Below are 15,000 nucleotides of genomic sequence, written 5' to 3'. Positions count from 1 at the left end.
AACATGGCACTGCCATATTTATTATTGAAGTCACAAAGTGCATTATTTTTTTTAACTCGCCTCAAAACAGCAGCTTGGAATTTGGGACATGCTTTCCGTGAGAGAGCATGAGGAGTTTAAGGTGGGCGGGGGGTAGTAGGGGGTGTATATTGTAGCATCCCGGAAGAGTTAGTGCTGCAAGGGCTTCTGGGTATTTTTTCTGTTGTGTTTATGTTGTGTTACAGTGCGGATGTTCTTCCGAAATCTGTTTGTCATTCTTGTTTGGTGTGGGTTCACAGTGTGGCACATATTTGTAACAGTGTTAAAGTTGTTTATACGACCACCCTCAGTGTGACCTGTATGGCTGTTGACCATACAGATATTATGTGACTGGGTCGGCACACAAAGGCAGTGCCTTTTAAGGTACACCTCCAATATTGTTGTCTGGGTGGAAATCAGGAGAAAATCGGGAGAACGGTTGCTCCGGGAGATTTTCGGGAGGGGCACTGAAATTGGGGAGTCTTCCAGGAAAATGGGGAGGGTTGGCAAGTATGACTGGGAGACGCAACTGCTCTGTACTTCTCCCTACGTCCGTATACCACTCCGTACAGCGGCGTTTTAAAAAGTCATAAATTTTACTTTTTGAAACCGATACCGATATATTCCGATATTACATTTTAAAGCATTTATCGGCCGATAATATCAGACCGCCGATATTATCGACAACTCTAGTTATTAATCTTGATTAATTTATGTTATCATGGTTATACTTGTATAGCGCTTTTCTAAGACAGGAAAGGCACTCAAAGCGCTTTGACACTATTTCCACATTCACTCACACATTCACACACTGATGGTGGGAGCTGACACGACCCATCAGGAGCAAGGGTGAAGTGTCTTGCTGAAGGACACAACGGACCTGACTCGGTTGGTAGAAGCTTGGTATTGAACCAGGAACCCTCAGGTGTCTGACACGGCCACTCTCCCAACAGCGCCACGCCGTCTCCCTCATGTTAATGAGATTATAATTTTTTTAAATAATCATTAATCGTTTAACGCATTACCATTGACAGCCCTACTATTTTTTTGTCTACTATTTTTTTGTCTACTAGTGTGTGTCTGCATGCTGCCTGTGGTTTCCTGTTTCAGCCCATCCTACATTTAAACGTGTGCCATACTCAACCACATCCTCTTGTCTTTTTGCGATTGTGTTTTTGTGCAGATTCTTGCAGCTTTGAGACACCTGCACTTAAAGAACATCGTCCACTGCGATCTCAAACCCGAGAATGTGCTGCTTGCCTCTGCTGATCCCTTCCCCCAAGTAGGAAAATCACACAGACAACGCTCTAGTTGTTAGGGAATTGTATTAGTACCTGACATTAAATTATTTCAAGTATGTTATAGTGCTGATTTATATTCCACTCATTTATGGTCATGTTACGAGCAACCGGGAGTGCAATCAGTAGAGCACATCTCCAACACAGCATATTCTGTCGGGGCTGTTAATGGCTCAAAGGGGTAGTTTTCCCAATTATGGCATGATACCAGGGCTATTTCTGTAAATTATTGTAGTGACCACATTTTTTAGGAGTGGATACCCGCCACATTTGAATCAATACGATACCAATTCCCTGTACCTTGTAATCGAAACCGGTAGCAATTTTAGGTACTTTGGTGTGTTTTCATAAATATTTATCATTTTCGATGATAAAATAGATTTAGATTTAAAATTAGATTTCTGAGTCACAATTGCAATATAATGTCTAAGACGTTAAGATCAGGCATAGGAAAATTATGGCCCACCTTTAAGCTTTTCAACCCGGCCTGCCGGACGTCTCCAAAGTATTTCTTTTAAACCTTTACCATCAAAACCGGATCCGCCAATATGATGGATAAAACTATAGAGAGTATTCCAATGGTTGGATTCTGCGCTTTTGAGTGATATGAGAGTTATTAAGGAACTTCACATCAGCTCCAAGCAGACAGGCAAGAAGCAGAGTGGGCGGGGTTTGTTTACAGCAGCCAGTCTGAGACGAGAGTGTCAGAGAGAGACACGGAAGCCAGTTTCTACAACAAAGTTCTGTCCTTCAGAAAAGTGATATTACATGGATTATTATTATTATATATGTATACGTGGGTGATTTTTGTCATTTGCCTTTGTGTTTTACCGTACAGCATTTACTTTTATGACCCAATCCAAACACCCTTCCCTAGTCATGGTGCAGAAAAAAAAAATTCAACCAGCTCAAAACTTCAACAAACATGGTCACACATAACACATCCTGCTCGTTGAACTTTGTGGATATTATAAAAAAATGTCCAATCAACATTAAAACTACATCCATTTAAATTCATTACTAGGGATGATGATAAAAATGCACACTTATCCATGTTTGGCGCATTTTAGCTGCTTGATATTTCTGATTGATCAAAAAGTTTTGAGAATGTCACGGAAGTTAACAAGGTAGGGGTCGAATTTCCACATAGTCTTAATAACCAATTCTAACAATTATTAATCATACTCAATCAATCAATCAATGTTTACTTATATAGCCCTAAATCACTAGTGTCTCAAAGGGCTGCACAAACCACCACGACATCCTCGGTAGGCCCACATAAGGGCAAGGAAAACTCACACCCAGTGGGACATCGGTGACAATAATGACCCAGTGGGACGTCGGTGACAATAATGACTATGAGAACCTTAGAGAGGAGGAAAGCAATGGATGTCGAGCGGGTCTAACATGATACTGTGAAAGTTCAATCCACAATGGATCCAACACAGTAGCGAGAGTCCAGTCCAAAGCGGATCCAACACAGCAGCGAGAGTCCCGTTCACAGCGGAGCCAGCAGGAAACCATCCCAAGCGGAGGCGGATCAGCAGCGCAGAGATGTCCCCAGCCGATACACAGGCAAGCAGTACATGGCCACCGGATCGGACTGGACCCCCTCCACAAGGGAGAATGGGACATAGAAGAAAAAGAAAAGAAACGGCAGATCAACTGGTCTAAAAAGGGAGTCTATTTAAAGGCTAGAGTATACAAATGAGTTTTAAGGTGAGACTTAAATGCTTCTACTGAGGTGGCATCTCGAACTGTTACCGGGAGGGCATTCCAGAGTACTGGAGCCCGAACGGAAAACGCTCTATAGCCCGCAGACTTTTTTTGGGCTTTGGGAATTACTAACAAGCCGGAGTCCTTTGAACGCAGATTTCTTGCCGGGACATATGGTACAATACAATCGGCAAGATAGGATGGAGCTAGACCGTGTAGTATTTTATACGTGAGTAGTAAAACCTTAAAGTCACATCTTAAGTGCACAGGAAGCCAGTGCAGGTGAGCCAGTACAGGCGTAATGTGATCAAACTTCTTGTTCTTGTCAAAAGTCTAGCAGCCGCATTTTGTACCAACTGTAATCTTTTAATGCTAGACATGGGGAGACCCGAAAATAATACGTTACAGTAGTCGAGGCGAGACGTAACAAACGCATGGATAATGATCTCAGCGTCTTTAGTGGACGGAATGGAGCGAATTTTAGCGATATTACGGAGATGAAAGAAGGCAGTTTTAGTAACGCTTTTAATGTGTGCCTCAAAGGAGAGAGTTGGGTCGAAGATAATACCCAGATTCTTTACCGTGTCGCCTTGTTTAATTGTTTGGTTGTCAAATGTTAGAGTTGTATTATTAAATAGAGTTCGGTGTCTAGCAGGACCGATAATCAGCATTTCCGTTTTTTTGGCGTTGAGTTGCAAAAAGTTAGCGAACATCCATTGTTTAATTTCATTAAGACACGCCTCCAGCTGACTACAATCCATTATACATCCATTATATGATAATAATATATAGTCAATTTGTTGTCTGCTTGCAGCCCCCGGGCAAATCATTTAGGCCCAATGCGGCCCTCCAGTCAAAAAGTTTAGACGCCTCTGACTTAGATGTAGTTTTTCTGAGTCCACATATGATACTAATATAAAAGGAGCTTTTGCTCTTTTAATGTGGACCAATGATGTTTTTAATCTACATTTTAAACACTACCTTGTGGTCTAGATCAGGGGTGTTCACTCCCTCAAACTGCTGGAGAGATGCAGCAGGGACCCCTAACGTATATATCTTGTTAAACCTGGGTTTTAAATTATACTGATCCTTTAGATACACAGTTATTGTGCAATACTAAAATATAATACTTTAAGTTGGCAACGAGAGCGCTAATCGCTAGCTGTCCTTAACGGCGTAAATCGCTAGCTTGCAACTTGAGCGCTAATAGTTAGCTATCTTAAAAGCTAAGATTATTATAATAATACAGTATCATTATTTATTCATGTTTGTAATAAATCGGCATGGTCCACTGCCATTTATACACCAATGTTAACGTGTACGTATTTAAAGGCATTTCAATTTGTGGGAAAATTGCATGAGGAATAAAAAAATATATAAAAAAGTTTAATGAACCAGAAATTTCACGATCCCCCTGCAATACCTCTGCGGACCCCTGAGGGGTTGCGCAACCTCTGTTGAGACCTCTGGTCTAGATAATATGTACGGTATTGAATTTTTTTGCGTAAAATTTTTTCCTCAGTCGCTTGTATACCCCGTTTTTTGAGTCCTTCTGCAATATGTTAGTTTAAAGTTAAAATACTTTAAACTAACATATTGTCACAAACACACTAGGTTCTGGAGGCATTGTCAGGTTCAAACCTTGATGGCATCTATTAAACAGACAAGAAGCAAGGAATCATGCAGAGACAGAGTTCAATTTGGCTCAATGAGGAGAGATGTATTGGGCTGTTCTCTTAGTTACAGATCCAACCTACGCTCTGAGGTACAGCCCACGTGCTCCTGTATTTATTTGGGCGGTCCCTAGTTACATCACTGAGGCTGCTTCTGAAGGAAGGGGGGTCATTTTAGCAGCCCCAGTCATACACAATATAGGATTATTCAGAAATGCAAATGTGCTGACAATCGTGATATCCATCCATCCATCCATCCATCATCTTCCGCTTATCCGAGGTCGGGTCGCGGGGGCAACAGCCTAAGCAGGGAAACCCAGACTTCCCTCTCCCCAGCCACTTCGTCTAGCTCTTCCCGGGGGATCCCGAGGCGTTCCCAGGCCAGCCGGGAGACATAGTCTTCCCAACGTGTCCTGGGTCTTCCCCGTGGCCTCCTACCGGTTGGACGTGCCCTAAACACCTCCCTAGGGAGGCGTTCGGGTGGCATCCTGACCAGATGCCCGAACCACCTCATCTGGCTCCTCTCGATGTGGAGGAGCAGCGGCTTTACTTTGAGTTCCTCCCGGATGGCAGAGCTTCTCACCCTATCTCTAAGGGAGAGACCCAAACTCATTTGGGCCGCTTGTACCCGTGATCTTATCCTTTCGGTCATGACCCAAAGCTCATGACCATAGGTGAGGATGGGAACGTAGATCGACCGGTAAATTGAGAGCTTTGCCTTCCGGCTCAGCTCCTTCTTTACCACAACGGATTGGTACAACGTCCGCATTACTGAAGACGCCGCACCGATCCGCCTGTCAATCTCACGATCCACTCTTCCCCCACTCGTGAACAAGACTCCTAGGTACTTGAACTCCTCCACTTGGGGCAGGGTCTCCTCCCCAACCCGGAGATGGCATTCCACCCTTTTCCGGGCGAGAACCATGGACTCGGACTTGGAGGTGCTGATTCTCATTCCGGTCGCCTCACACTCGTGATATCATCTCTGCTTTTTCTGCGTCACGGCACTCGATGTTCTGGACACAAACACTGATAAGAGACGACTCGCAATCTTGGATTTGCAAGTTGTCCCTTTGCACAGATAGAAAATTACAACTTCAGCACTATTGCTAATAACTATAGCAACGGCCTTTAAGCATAAGTGTTGTGTGATAACTTACACATAATTATTCTAACAGGCGTTTATCCAAAAATATCAAAATGTATTTTTTGAAAATGGACACTGTTTCAATTTAGTCTTAAAGTAAATGTCCTGACATTTTTTTTTCTCTAAACGCGGTCGAAAATAAACTTAATCGTTATATGACATTAGGAACACCTGCACACACTCCCATCGATTCAAAGTTGCATAAAAAAGGAAATTGATACTGTACTTCTATCTTAGCTTTTTTTTTGGCAGAGGGCGAGGAGCTCTTCCTCCTCTGGCTGAGAGCTTTACTTAATGTCCAAATAAGTACGTCCACCTCGTGGTGATGTCTTAATACTGCAATACCCCGTGGACAGAGGCATCCAAAACTGCATGCAAGCTCAGGGCAAAATGCATGAACCTTGTGACATGACGCTTTGGCTTTGTTCAACACGAGTATCCAATATTTGTAAGTCAGAACAGACGAAATTAATCGGAGGTCCGTGTGGGAGTTGCCTTCCCATGAGTCCTCCAGGCCACCAAGCATTGTCATGCGAGAACGTTTCATGGTCACAATAAAAACAATTTTTTTCAATAATGTTCTCAGGTTGCTTTCCAGCAGTCTTTTTGTCTCTCGCTCGCGCTCTTGCTCCAGCTTCCACTCCGTCTCCGTCTCTCCTCCCGGTTACTGCTTATACAGAGCGACAGGTGATTAGATAACAAGGCCCAAGTGGGCCATCTACGCACCTGTCGCTGACTTTAAGGCCGCTCCTGGCACACCCCGCTTTGCTGCAGGCCACGCCCCCCTCCACAGTCCGCTTCACTGCAAATATGGTAGTCAAACATCTTCTATATGACAGGAGCACTCTCTTTTATACATATCTACTGGTGAAATGTCAGTTGTTCAAACTGAACTCGGGATGAAATTTGCCGCTAGTTGAATCTCTTTACCAGCACGTCATACGTGACGTCCATTCTGCTCCTCTCACAGGTGAAGCTGTGCGATTTTGGCTTTGCCCGAATCATCGGGGAGAAGTCCTTCCGTCGCTCGGTGGTCGGCACGCCGGCCTACCTGGCGCCGGAAGTCCTGTTGAACCAAGGCTACAACCGCTCGCTGGACATGTGGTCGGTGGGCGTCATCATGTACGTCAGCCTCAGCGGCACGTTTCCTTTTAACGAGGACGAAGATATCAACGACCAGATACACAACGCTGCCTTCATGTACCCTTCAAACCCTTGGAAACAGCTCTCTAATGATGGTAAACACAGCTGCAAGTTGTGAACACTAAGTGGAGATTACATCCGTGTCTATACTGGAACCAGCTTTATTTAGACGATCTGTTTGCTTCACAGCCATTGACTTGATCAACAATCTGCTGCAAGTGAAAATGAGGAAGCGCTACAGCGTTGACAAGAGTCTCAGCCACGCTTACTTACAGGTAACACAAACATAACCAATGCAATTATTAAGGCTCCATTTGCTTTTTGAATATGGCAACTACTGGCCTCCATCTTTTTTGGGACTCTTCATTCTAATCAAAAGTGTTTGTTTAAGGTCAGGGTTCGGAGCAGGGTCGTCCACACCAAACTCATCCATAGACCTTGGTTTGTGCAAAGGGGTCCAATTATGCTGAAAGAGAAACAAAATTGAAAATGGTCCCAAAGATCTTGCTAAGAGCAATAACTCAAATTCAGTGGCGTAACAAGGCATCTACTCCAAATATTACTAATTTAAATCATTTGATTAAGAAGTGTGTCTAGACCAGGGGTCACCGACCTTTTTTAAACCAAGAGCTACTTCTTGGGTGCTGATTAATGCGAAGGGCTACCAGTTTGATACACACTTAAAAAAATGGCCAGAAATAGCCAATTTGCTCATTTTACCTTTAATAAATAAATCTATATATCTATAAAAAATGGGTATTTCTGTCTGTCATTCCGCCGTACATTTTTTTTCCTTTTACGGAAATTTTTTTGTAGAGAATAAATGATGAAAAAAACACTTATTTGAACGGTTTAAAAGAAGAGAAAACAGGAAAAAATTAAAATTAAATTTTGAAACATAGTTTATCTTCAATTTCGACTCTTTAAAATTCAAAATTCAATCGAAAAAAAGAAGAGAAAAACTAGCTAATTCGAATATTTTTGAAAAAATAAAAGAATAATTTATTGATCATCATTAGTAAATTTTCCTGATTAAGATTAATTTTAGAATTTTGATGATATGTTTTAAATAGGTTAAAATCCAATCTGCATTTTGTTAGAATATATAACAAATTGGACCAAGCTATATTTCTAAGTCCGAGTCCATGGTTCTGGCCCGGAAAAGGGTGGAGTGCCATCTCCGGGTTGGGGAGGAGACCATGCCCCAAGTGGAGGAGTTCAAGTACCTAGGAGTCTTGTTCACGAGTGGGGGAAGAGTGGATCGTGAGATCGACAGGCGGATCGGTGCGGCGTCTTCAGTAATGCGGACGTTGTACCGGTCCGTTGTGGTGAAGAAGGAGCTGAGCCGGAAGGTAAAGCTCTCAATTTACCGGTCGATCTACGTTCCCATCCTCACCTATGGTCATGAGCTTTGGGTCATGACCGAAAGGATAAGATCACGGGTACAAGCGGCCGAAATGAGTTTCCTCCGCCGGGTGGCGGGGCTCTCCCTTAGAGATAGGGTGAGAAGATCTGCCATCCGGGAGGAACTCAAAGTAAAGCCGCTGCTCCTCCACATGGAGAGGAGCCAGATGAGGTGGTTCGGGCATCTGGTCAGGATGCCACCCGAACGCCTCCCTAGGGAGGTGTTTAGGGCACGTCCAACCGGTAGGAGGCCACGGGGAAGACCCAGGACACGTTGGGAAGACTATGTCTCCCGGCTGGCCTGGGAACGCCTCGGGATCCCCCGGGAAGAGCTAGACGAAGTGGCTGGGGAGAGGGAAGTCTGGGTTTCCCTGCTTAGGCTGTTGCCCCCGCGACCCGACCTCGGATAAGCGGAAGATGATGGATGATGGATGGATATTTCTAAGAAAGACAAATCATTATTTCTTCTAGATTTTCCAGAACAAAAATTTTAAAATAATTTTTTTATTTTTTTTATTTTAATAAGTTTGAAGAAAGATTTCACAGATATTCTTCATCGAAAAAACAGAAGCTAGAATGAAAAATTAAATAAAAATGTATTTATTATTCTTTACAATAAAAAAAAAAAAATTTACTTGAACATTGATTTAAATTGTCAGGAAAGAAGAGGAAGGAATTTAAAAGGTAAAAGGGTATATGGGTTTAAAAACCCTAAAATCATTTTTAAGGTTGTATTTTTTTCTCTAAAATTGTCTTTCTGAAAGTTATAAGAAGCAAAGTAAAGAAATAAATGAATTTATTCAAACAAGTGAAGACCAAGTCTTTATAACATTTTCTTGGATTTTCAAATTCTATTTGAGTTTTGTCCCTCTTAGAATCAAAAATGTCGAGCAAAGCGAGATCAGCTTGCTAGTAAATAAATACAATTTAAAAAATAGAGGCAGCTCACTGGTAAGTGCTGCTATTTGAGCTATTTTTAGAACAGGCCAGCGGGCTACTCATCTGGTCCTCACGGGCTACATGGTGCCCTCGGGCACCGCGTTGGTGACCCCTGGTCTAGACCATATTGGCCACCCCTCCTGATTTTCCCGGGAAACTCCTGAATTTCAGTGCCCCTCCCGAAAATCTCCCGGGGCAACCATTCTCCCTATTTCCACCCGGACAACAATATTGAGGACGTGCCTTAAAGGCACTGACTTTAGCTTCCTCTCTTACCTGAAAAGGAGACTATTATGTATGTCGCCGTTATCCATAGGTTTATCTATAACTCATAAAGTAGGCAGGCACGGAGCTAGTTCTCAGCGTGTTAACACACTGACACACACAATCCGGATTCCCATCATGCATTGCTTCAAAACAAGTAGTAATGTCCAAAAACATAACAGAGACGAAGCAGAAGAACGAAGAAGAGAAGAAGTAAAAAGTACGCTTGCAAGTTCCAAAATGATTGGAAAAAATGGTTTCAGTTCATCCAGGACAGCTCGAAGGGGGAGGGGTATGCTGCCTTCCAGGGGCGTCACTAGCTTTTAAGGACAGGGGGGCTTAGCCCCCAGGAGATGCACAGGATGCGAGCGAACGAGCACAAGGCTTCGGCTAACAAAAAATGTATATATATGTATATATATATATATATATATATATATATATATATATATATATATATATATATATATATATATGTCTTGATTGGATTATCCAGAGAATAGTGCTCGATACCGTGGTAGAGCGCAATATGTAGGTGTGGGAAAAAAAAAAAAAAAAAAATCACAAGACTGCTTCATCTCTACAGATCTGTTTCATGAGGGGTTCCCTCAATCATCAGGAGATTTTAATGGAAGCATTCACATACAATGGTTTATATAGAGCACAGAGTGGGTGGGTACAAGCAGGCGTAGGGTGTGGTGATTGGCTCATGTGTTACCTAGGAGGTGTTTCCGTCTGTAGCGGCATGTTGAAATGATTTCACTGCGCTTGTTGAGGGATGATAAATCTGGATGATATATAATAAACAGTTTCTCTTTTAAGCATAGGTTGCATCTTTTATTACCACTGTTGTAAGGTGTGCTGGATGCAAGAATTTGCCATGTTATTGAATATTCAACATTATTGTCTTTGAGGTTCCAAATGTGTTTGCTGAGTTCTGTAGAATTCCGCAAAGTCTGGTTTCTAAAGGAGGCGTTGTGATTATTCCATCTTGTTTTGAACGCTCCTTCGGTTAATCCTACGTACGTGTCGGATGTGTTAATGTCCTTGCGTATTACCTTTGCTTGGTAAACAACTGATGTCTGTAAGCACCTTCCGTTGAGAGGGCAATCAGGTTTCTTGCGACAGTTACATTCATTATTGGTTTCAGAGTCGTTTAGTCGTTTAAAATCTCCTGATGATTGAGGGAACCCCTCATGAAACAGATCTGTAGAGATGAAGTAGTCTTGTGATTTTTTTTTTTCCCCACACCTACATATATATATATATATATATAATGGTAAGGAAACATTGAGCACACGATAACACTTTGAGACAGAGTACAACAGCAAGTCAAATTAAATTAAAGACCCTCATCTCTAAATTTGAACCAGACCCAATGTTTGTATAATAGTTTGAATCGATTATTAGTTTTGCATTGCTTGTGTTGTAAGTCCAGTTTGTTCCGTAGTTTTACTCATGCATGCAGACACACAAAAAACGTTTACGAGTGGTTTGAGCTCTCGGCAATGAGAAATATCCAAAGCCTCTCAAGTTATGAGCCTGCACTCGTCTTATAAAAATAAGTTGTAGGTTAGGCGGCAATAATTTGTTAAATGCTTTATATAAGATTGTTAATGAATTGTATTTAACAAGGTCATCAAATTTGAGCAACTTTGATTGCATAGACAGATTATGAGTATGTTCTAAATAACCAACGTTGTGAATGATCCGCACTGCTTTTTTCTGTAATATGATCAGAGGATGAATTGTGTTGTGGTAAGTATTCCCCCATACTTCAACACAGTATGTAAGGTATGGCAGTACCAAGGTGCAGTATAGAGTACAAAGAAGTATTCAACACAGTATGTAAGGAATGGCAGTACCAAGGTGCAGTATATAGTACAAAGAAGTATTCAACACAGTATGTAAGGAATGGCAGTACCAAGGTGTAGTATAGAGTACAAGGAGTATTCAACACAGTATGTAAGGTATGGCAGTACCAAGGTGTAGTATAGAGTACAAAGAAGTATTCAACACAGTATGTAAGGAATGGCAGTACCAGGGTGCGGTATAGAGTACAAAGAAGTATTCAACACAGTATGTAAGGTATGGCAGTACCAAGGTGCAGTATAGAGTACAAAGAAGTATTCAACACAGTATGTAAGGAATGGCAGTACCAAGGTGCAGTATAGAGTACAAAGAAGTATTCAACACAGTATGTAAGGTATGGCAGTACCAGGGTGCAGTATAGAGTACAAAGAAGTATTCAACACAGTATGTAAGGTATGGCAGTACCAAGGTGCAGTATAGAGTACAAAGAAGTATTCAACACAGTATGTAAGGTATGGCAGTACCAAGGTGTAGTATAGAGTACAAAGAAGTATTCAACACAGCATTTTTACGGTATTGCAGTACCAAGGTGCAGTATAGAGTACAAAGAAGTATTCAACACAGTATGTAAGGAATGGCAGTACCAAGGTGTAGTATAGAGTACAAAGAAGTATTCAACACGCTATGTAAGGAATGGCAGTACCAAGGTGCAGTATAGAGTACAAAGAAGTATTCAACACAGTATGTAAGGTATGGCAGTACCAAGGTGCAGTATAGAGTACAAAGAAGTATTCAACACAGTATGTAAGGTATGGCAGTACCAAGGTGTAGTATAGAGTACAAAGAAGTATTCAACACAGTATGTAAGGAATGGCAGTACCAAGGTGCAGTATAGAGTACAAAGAAGTATTCAACACAGTATGTAAGGTATGGCAGTACCAAGGTGCAGTATAGAGTACAAAGAAGTATTCAACACAGTATGTAAGGTATGGCAGTACCAGGGTGCAGTATAGAGTACAAAGAAGTATTCAACACACTATGTAAGGTATGGCAGTACCAAGGTGCAGTATAGAGTACAAAGAAGTATTCAACACACTATGTAAGGTATGGCAGTACCAAGGTGCAGTATAGAGTACAAAGAAGTATTCAACACACTATGTAAGGAATGGCAGTACCAAGGTGCAGTATAGAGTACAAAGAAGTATTCAACACACTATGTAAGGTATGGCAGTACCAAGGTGCAGTATAGAGTACAAAGAAGTATTCAACACAGTATGTAAGGAATGGCAGTACCAAGGTGCAGTATAGAGTACAAAGAAGTATTCAACACAGTATGTAAGGTATGGCAGTACCAAGGTGCAGTATAGAGTACAAAGAAGTATTCGACACAGTATGTAAGGTATGGCAGTAGCAAGGTGTGGTATAGAGTACAAAGAAGTATTCAACACAGTATGTAAGGTATGGCAGTACCAAGGTGCAGTATAGAGTACAAAGAAGTATTCAACACAGTATGTAAGGTATGGCAGTACCAAGGTGTAGTATAGAGTACAAGGAGTATTCAACACAGTATGTAAGGTATGGCAGTACCAATGTGCAGTATAGAGTACGGAGTGCATTTTCATTGAGGTATAGTTTTGCTTTGTTTATAACTGAGAGGCTTTTGGAGATTTTTGTTTGAATGTGTCTGACATGAGGTTTCCATCATAGTTTACTATCAATTATTACTCCCAAAAATGTATTCTCATTTACGTTTTCAATTTGGGTACCATCAATACTTATTTTCTGTTCAGATGTTTTGTTGCGATTTCCAAACATCATTGTCTTAGTTTTATCTGTATTCAAAGATAATTTATTTGTGTCCATCCATTTTTTTTATTACTATTTTTAGCTCTGTTTACTGTATTTATGAGCTCATTAAAGTCATCACTACTGTAGAATATATTTGTGTCGTCTGCAAATAGTATACATTTCAGTACTTTAGATGTATTAAACATATCATTAAAATATCCATTAAACAGTTTTGGCCCCAACACGGACCCTTGGGGGACACCACAAGCAATGTCAAAAGTATCAGATACAAATTGACCCATTGTTACAAATTGTACCCTTCCTGTGAAATAACTTTTTAACCAGTTTACCAGCTACCCCTCAATTCCATATCTTTCCACTTTATCTAGTATAATAGGCTTTCTTTAGAGCAATAAAGATACCAACTGCATATCTTTTATGCTCCAGTGCATTAGTCATTTCTTCAATAGCTTCAGTTATCGCCATTGAGGTTGTTCATTTGGACCTAAAGCCATACTGACCGTCATTGATTAAATAATGCTTCTCAAGAAAAGACTCAAGTCGAGAGTTAAATATCAATCAATCAATCAATCAATGTTTACTTATATAGCCCTAAATCACTAGTGTCTCAAAGGGCTGCACAAACCACCACGACATCCTCGGTAGGCCCACATAAGGGCAAGGAAAACTCACACCCAGTGGGACATTGGTGACAATGATGACTATGAGAACCTTAGAGAGGAGGAAAGCAATGGATGTCGAGCGGGTCTAACATGATACTGTGAAAGTTCAATCCACAATGGATACAACACAGTCGCGAGAGTCCAGTCCAAAGAGGATCCAAGACACAGCAGCGAGAGTCCCGTTCACAGCGGAGCCAGCAGGAAACCATCCCAAGCGTAGGCGGACCAGCAGCGCAGAGATGTCCCCAGCCGATACACAGGCGAGCAGTACATGGCCACCGGATCGGACCGGACCCCCTCCACACGGGAGAGTGGGACATAGAAGAAAAAGAAAAGAAACGGCAGATCAACTGGTCTAAAAAGGGAGTCTATTTAAAGGCTAGAGTATACAAATGAGTTTTAAGGTGAGACTTAAATGCTTCTACTGAGGTGGCATCGCGAACTGTTACCGGGAGGGTATTCCAGAGTACTGGAGCCCGAACGGAAAATGCTCTATAGCCCGCAGACTTTTTTTGGGCTTTGGGAATCACTAATAAGCCGGAGTCCTTTGAACGCAGATTTCTTGCCGGGACATATGGTACAATACAATCGGCAAGATAAGATGGAGCTAGACCGTGTAGTATTTTATACGTAAGTAGTAAAACCTTAAAGTCACATCTTAAGTGCACAGGAAGCCAGTGCAGGTGAGCCAGTACAGGCGTAATGTGATCAAACTTTCTTGTTCTTGTCAAAAGTCTAGCAGCCGCATTTTGTACCAACTGTAATCTTTTAATGCTAGACATGGGGAGACCCGAAAATAATACGTTACAGTAGTCGAGGCGAGACGTAACAAACGCATGGATAATGATCTCAGCGTCTTTAGTGGACAGAATGGAGCGAATTTTAGCGATGTTACGGAGATGAAAGAAGGCCGTTTTAGTAACGCTTTTAATGTGTGCCTCAAAGGAGAGAGTTGGGTCGAAGATAATACCCAGATTCTTTACCGTGTCGCCTTGTTTAATTGTTTGGTTGTCAAATGTTAGAGTTGTATTATTAAATAGAGTTTGGTGTCTAGCAGGACCGATAATCAGCATTTCCGTTTTTTTGGCGTTGAGTTGCAAAAAGTTAGCGGACAT

General features: G+C 41.7%; 1 protein-coding gene across 1 annotated transcript in view; it reads left to right on the top strand.

The window, feature by feature from the left end:
• The window catches only part of prkd2 (protein kinase D2), a 116,920-nt gene that overhangs the window by 98,454 nt on the left and 3,466 nt on the right, over window positions 1-15,000 (top strand). The window contains 3 exon segments of the mRNA XM_061878613.1: window positions 1,202-1,300; window positions 6,823-7,090; window positions 7,185-7,270. Of these exon segments, the coding sequence (XP_061734597.1) occupies window positions 1,202-1,300; window positions 6,823-7,090; window positions 7,185-7,270 (453 nt within the window).

The sequence above is a fragment of the Nerophis ophidion genome, linkage group LG18 (genome assembly GCF_033978795.1).
Source record: "Nerophis ophidion isolate RoL-2023_Sa linkage group LG18, RoL_Noph_v1.0, whole genome shotgun sequence".
Taxonomy (NCBI): Eukaryota; Metazoa; Chordata; class Actinopteri; order Syngnathiformes; family Syngnathidae; genus Nerophis; species Nerophis ophidion.
This window is presented reverse-complemented; position numbering and strand designations above follow the sequence as displayed.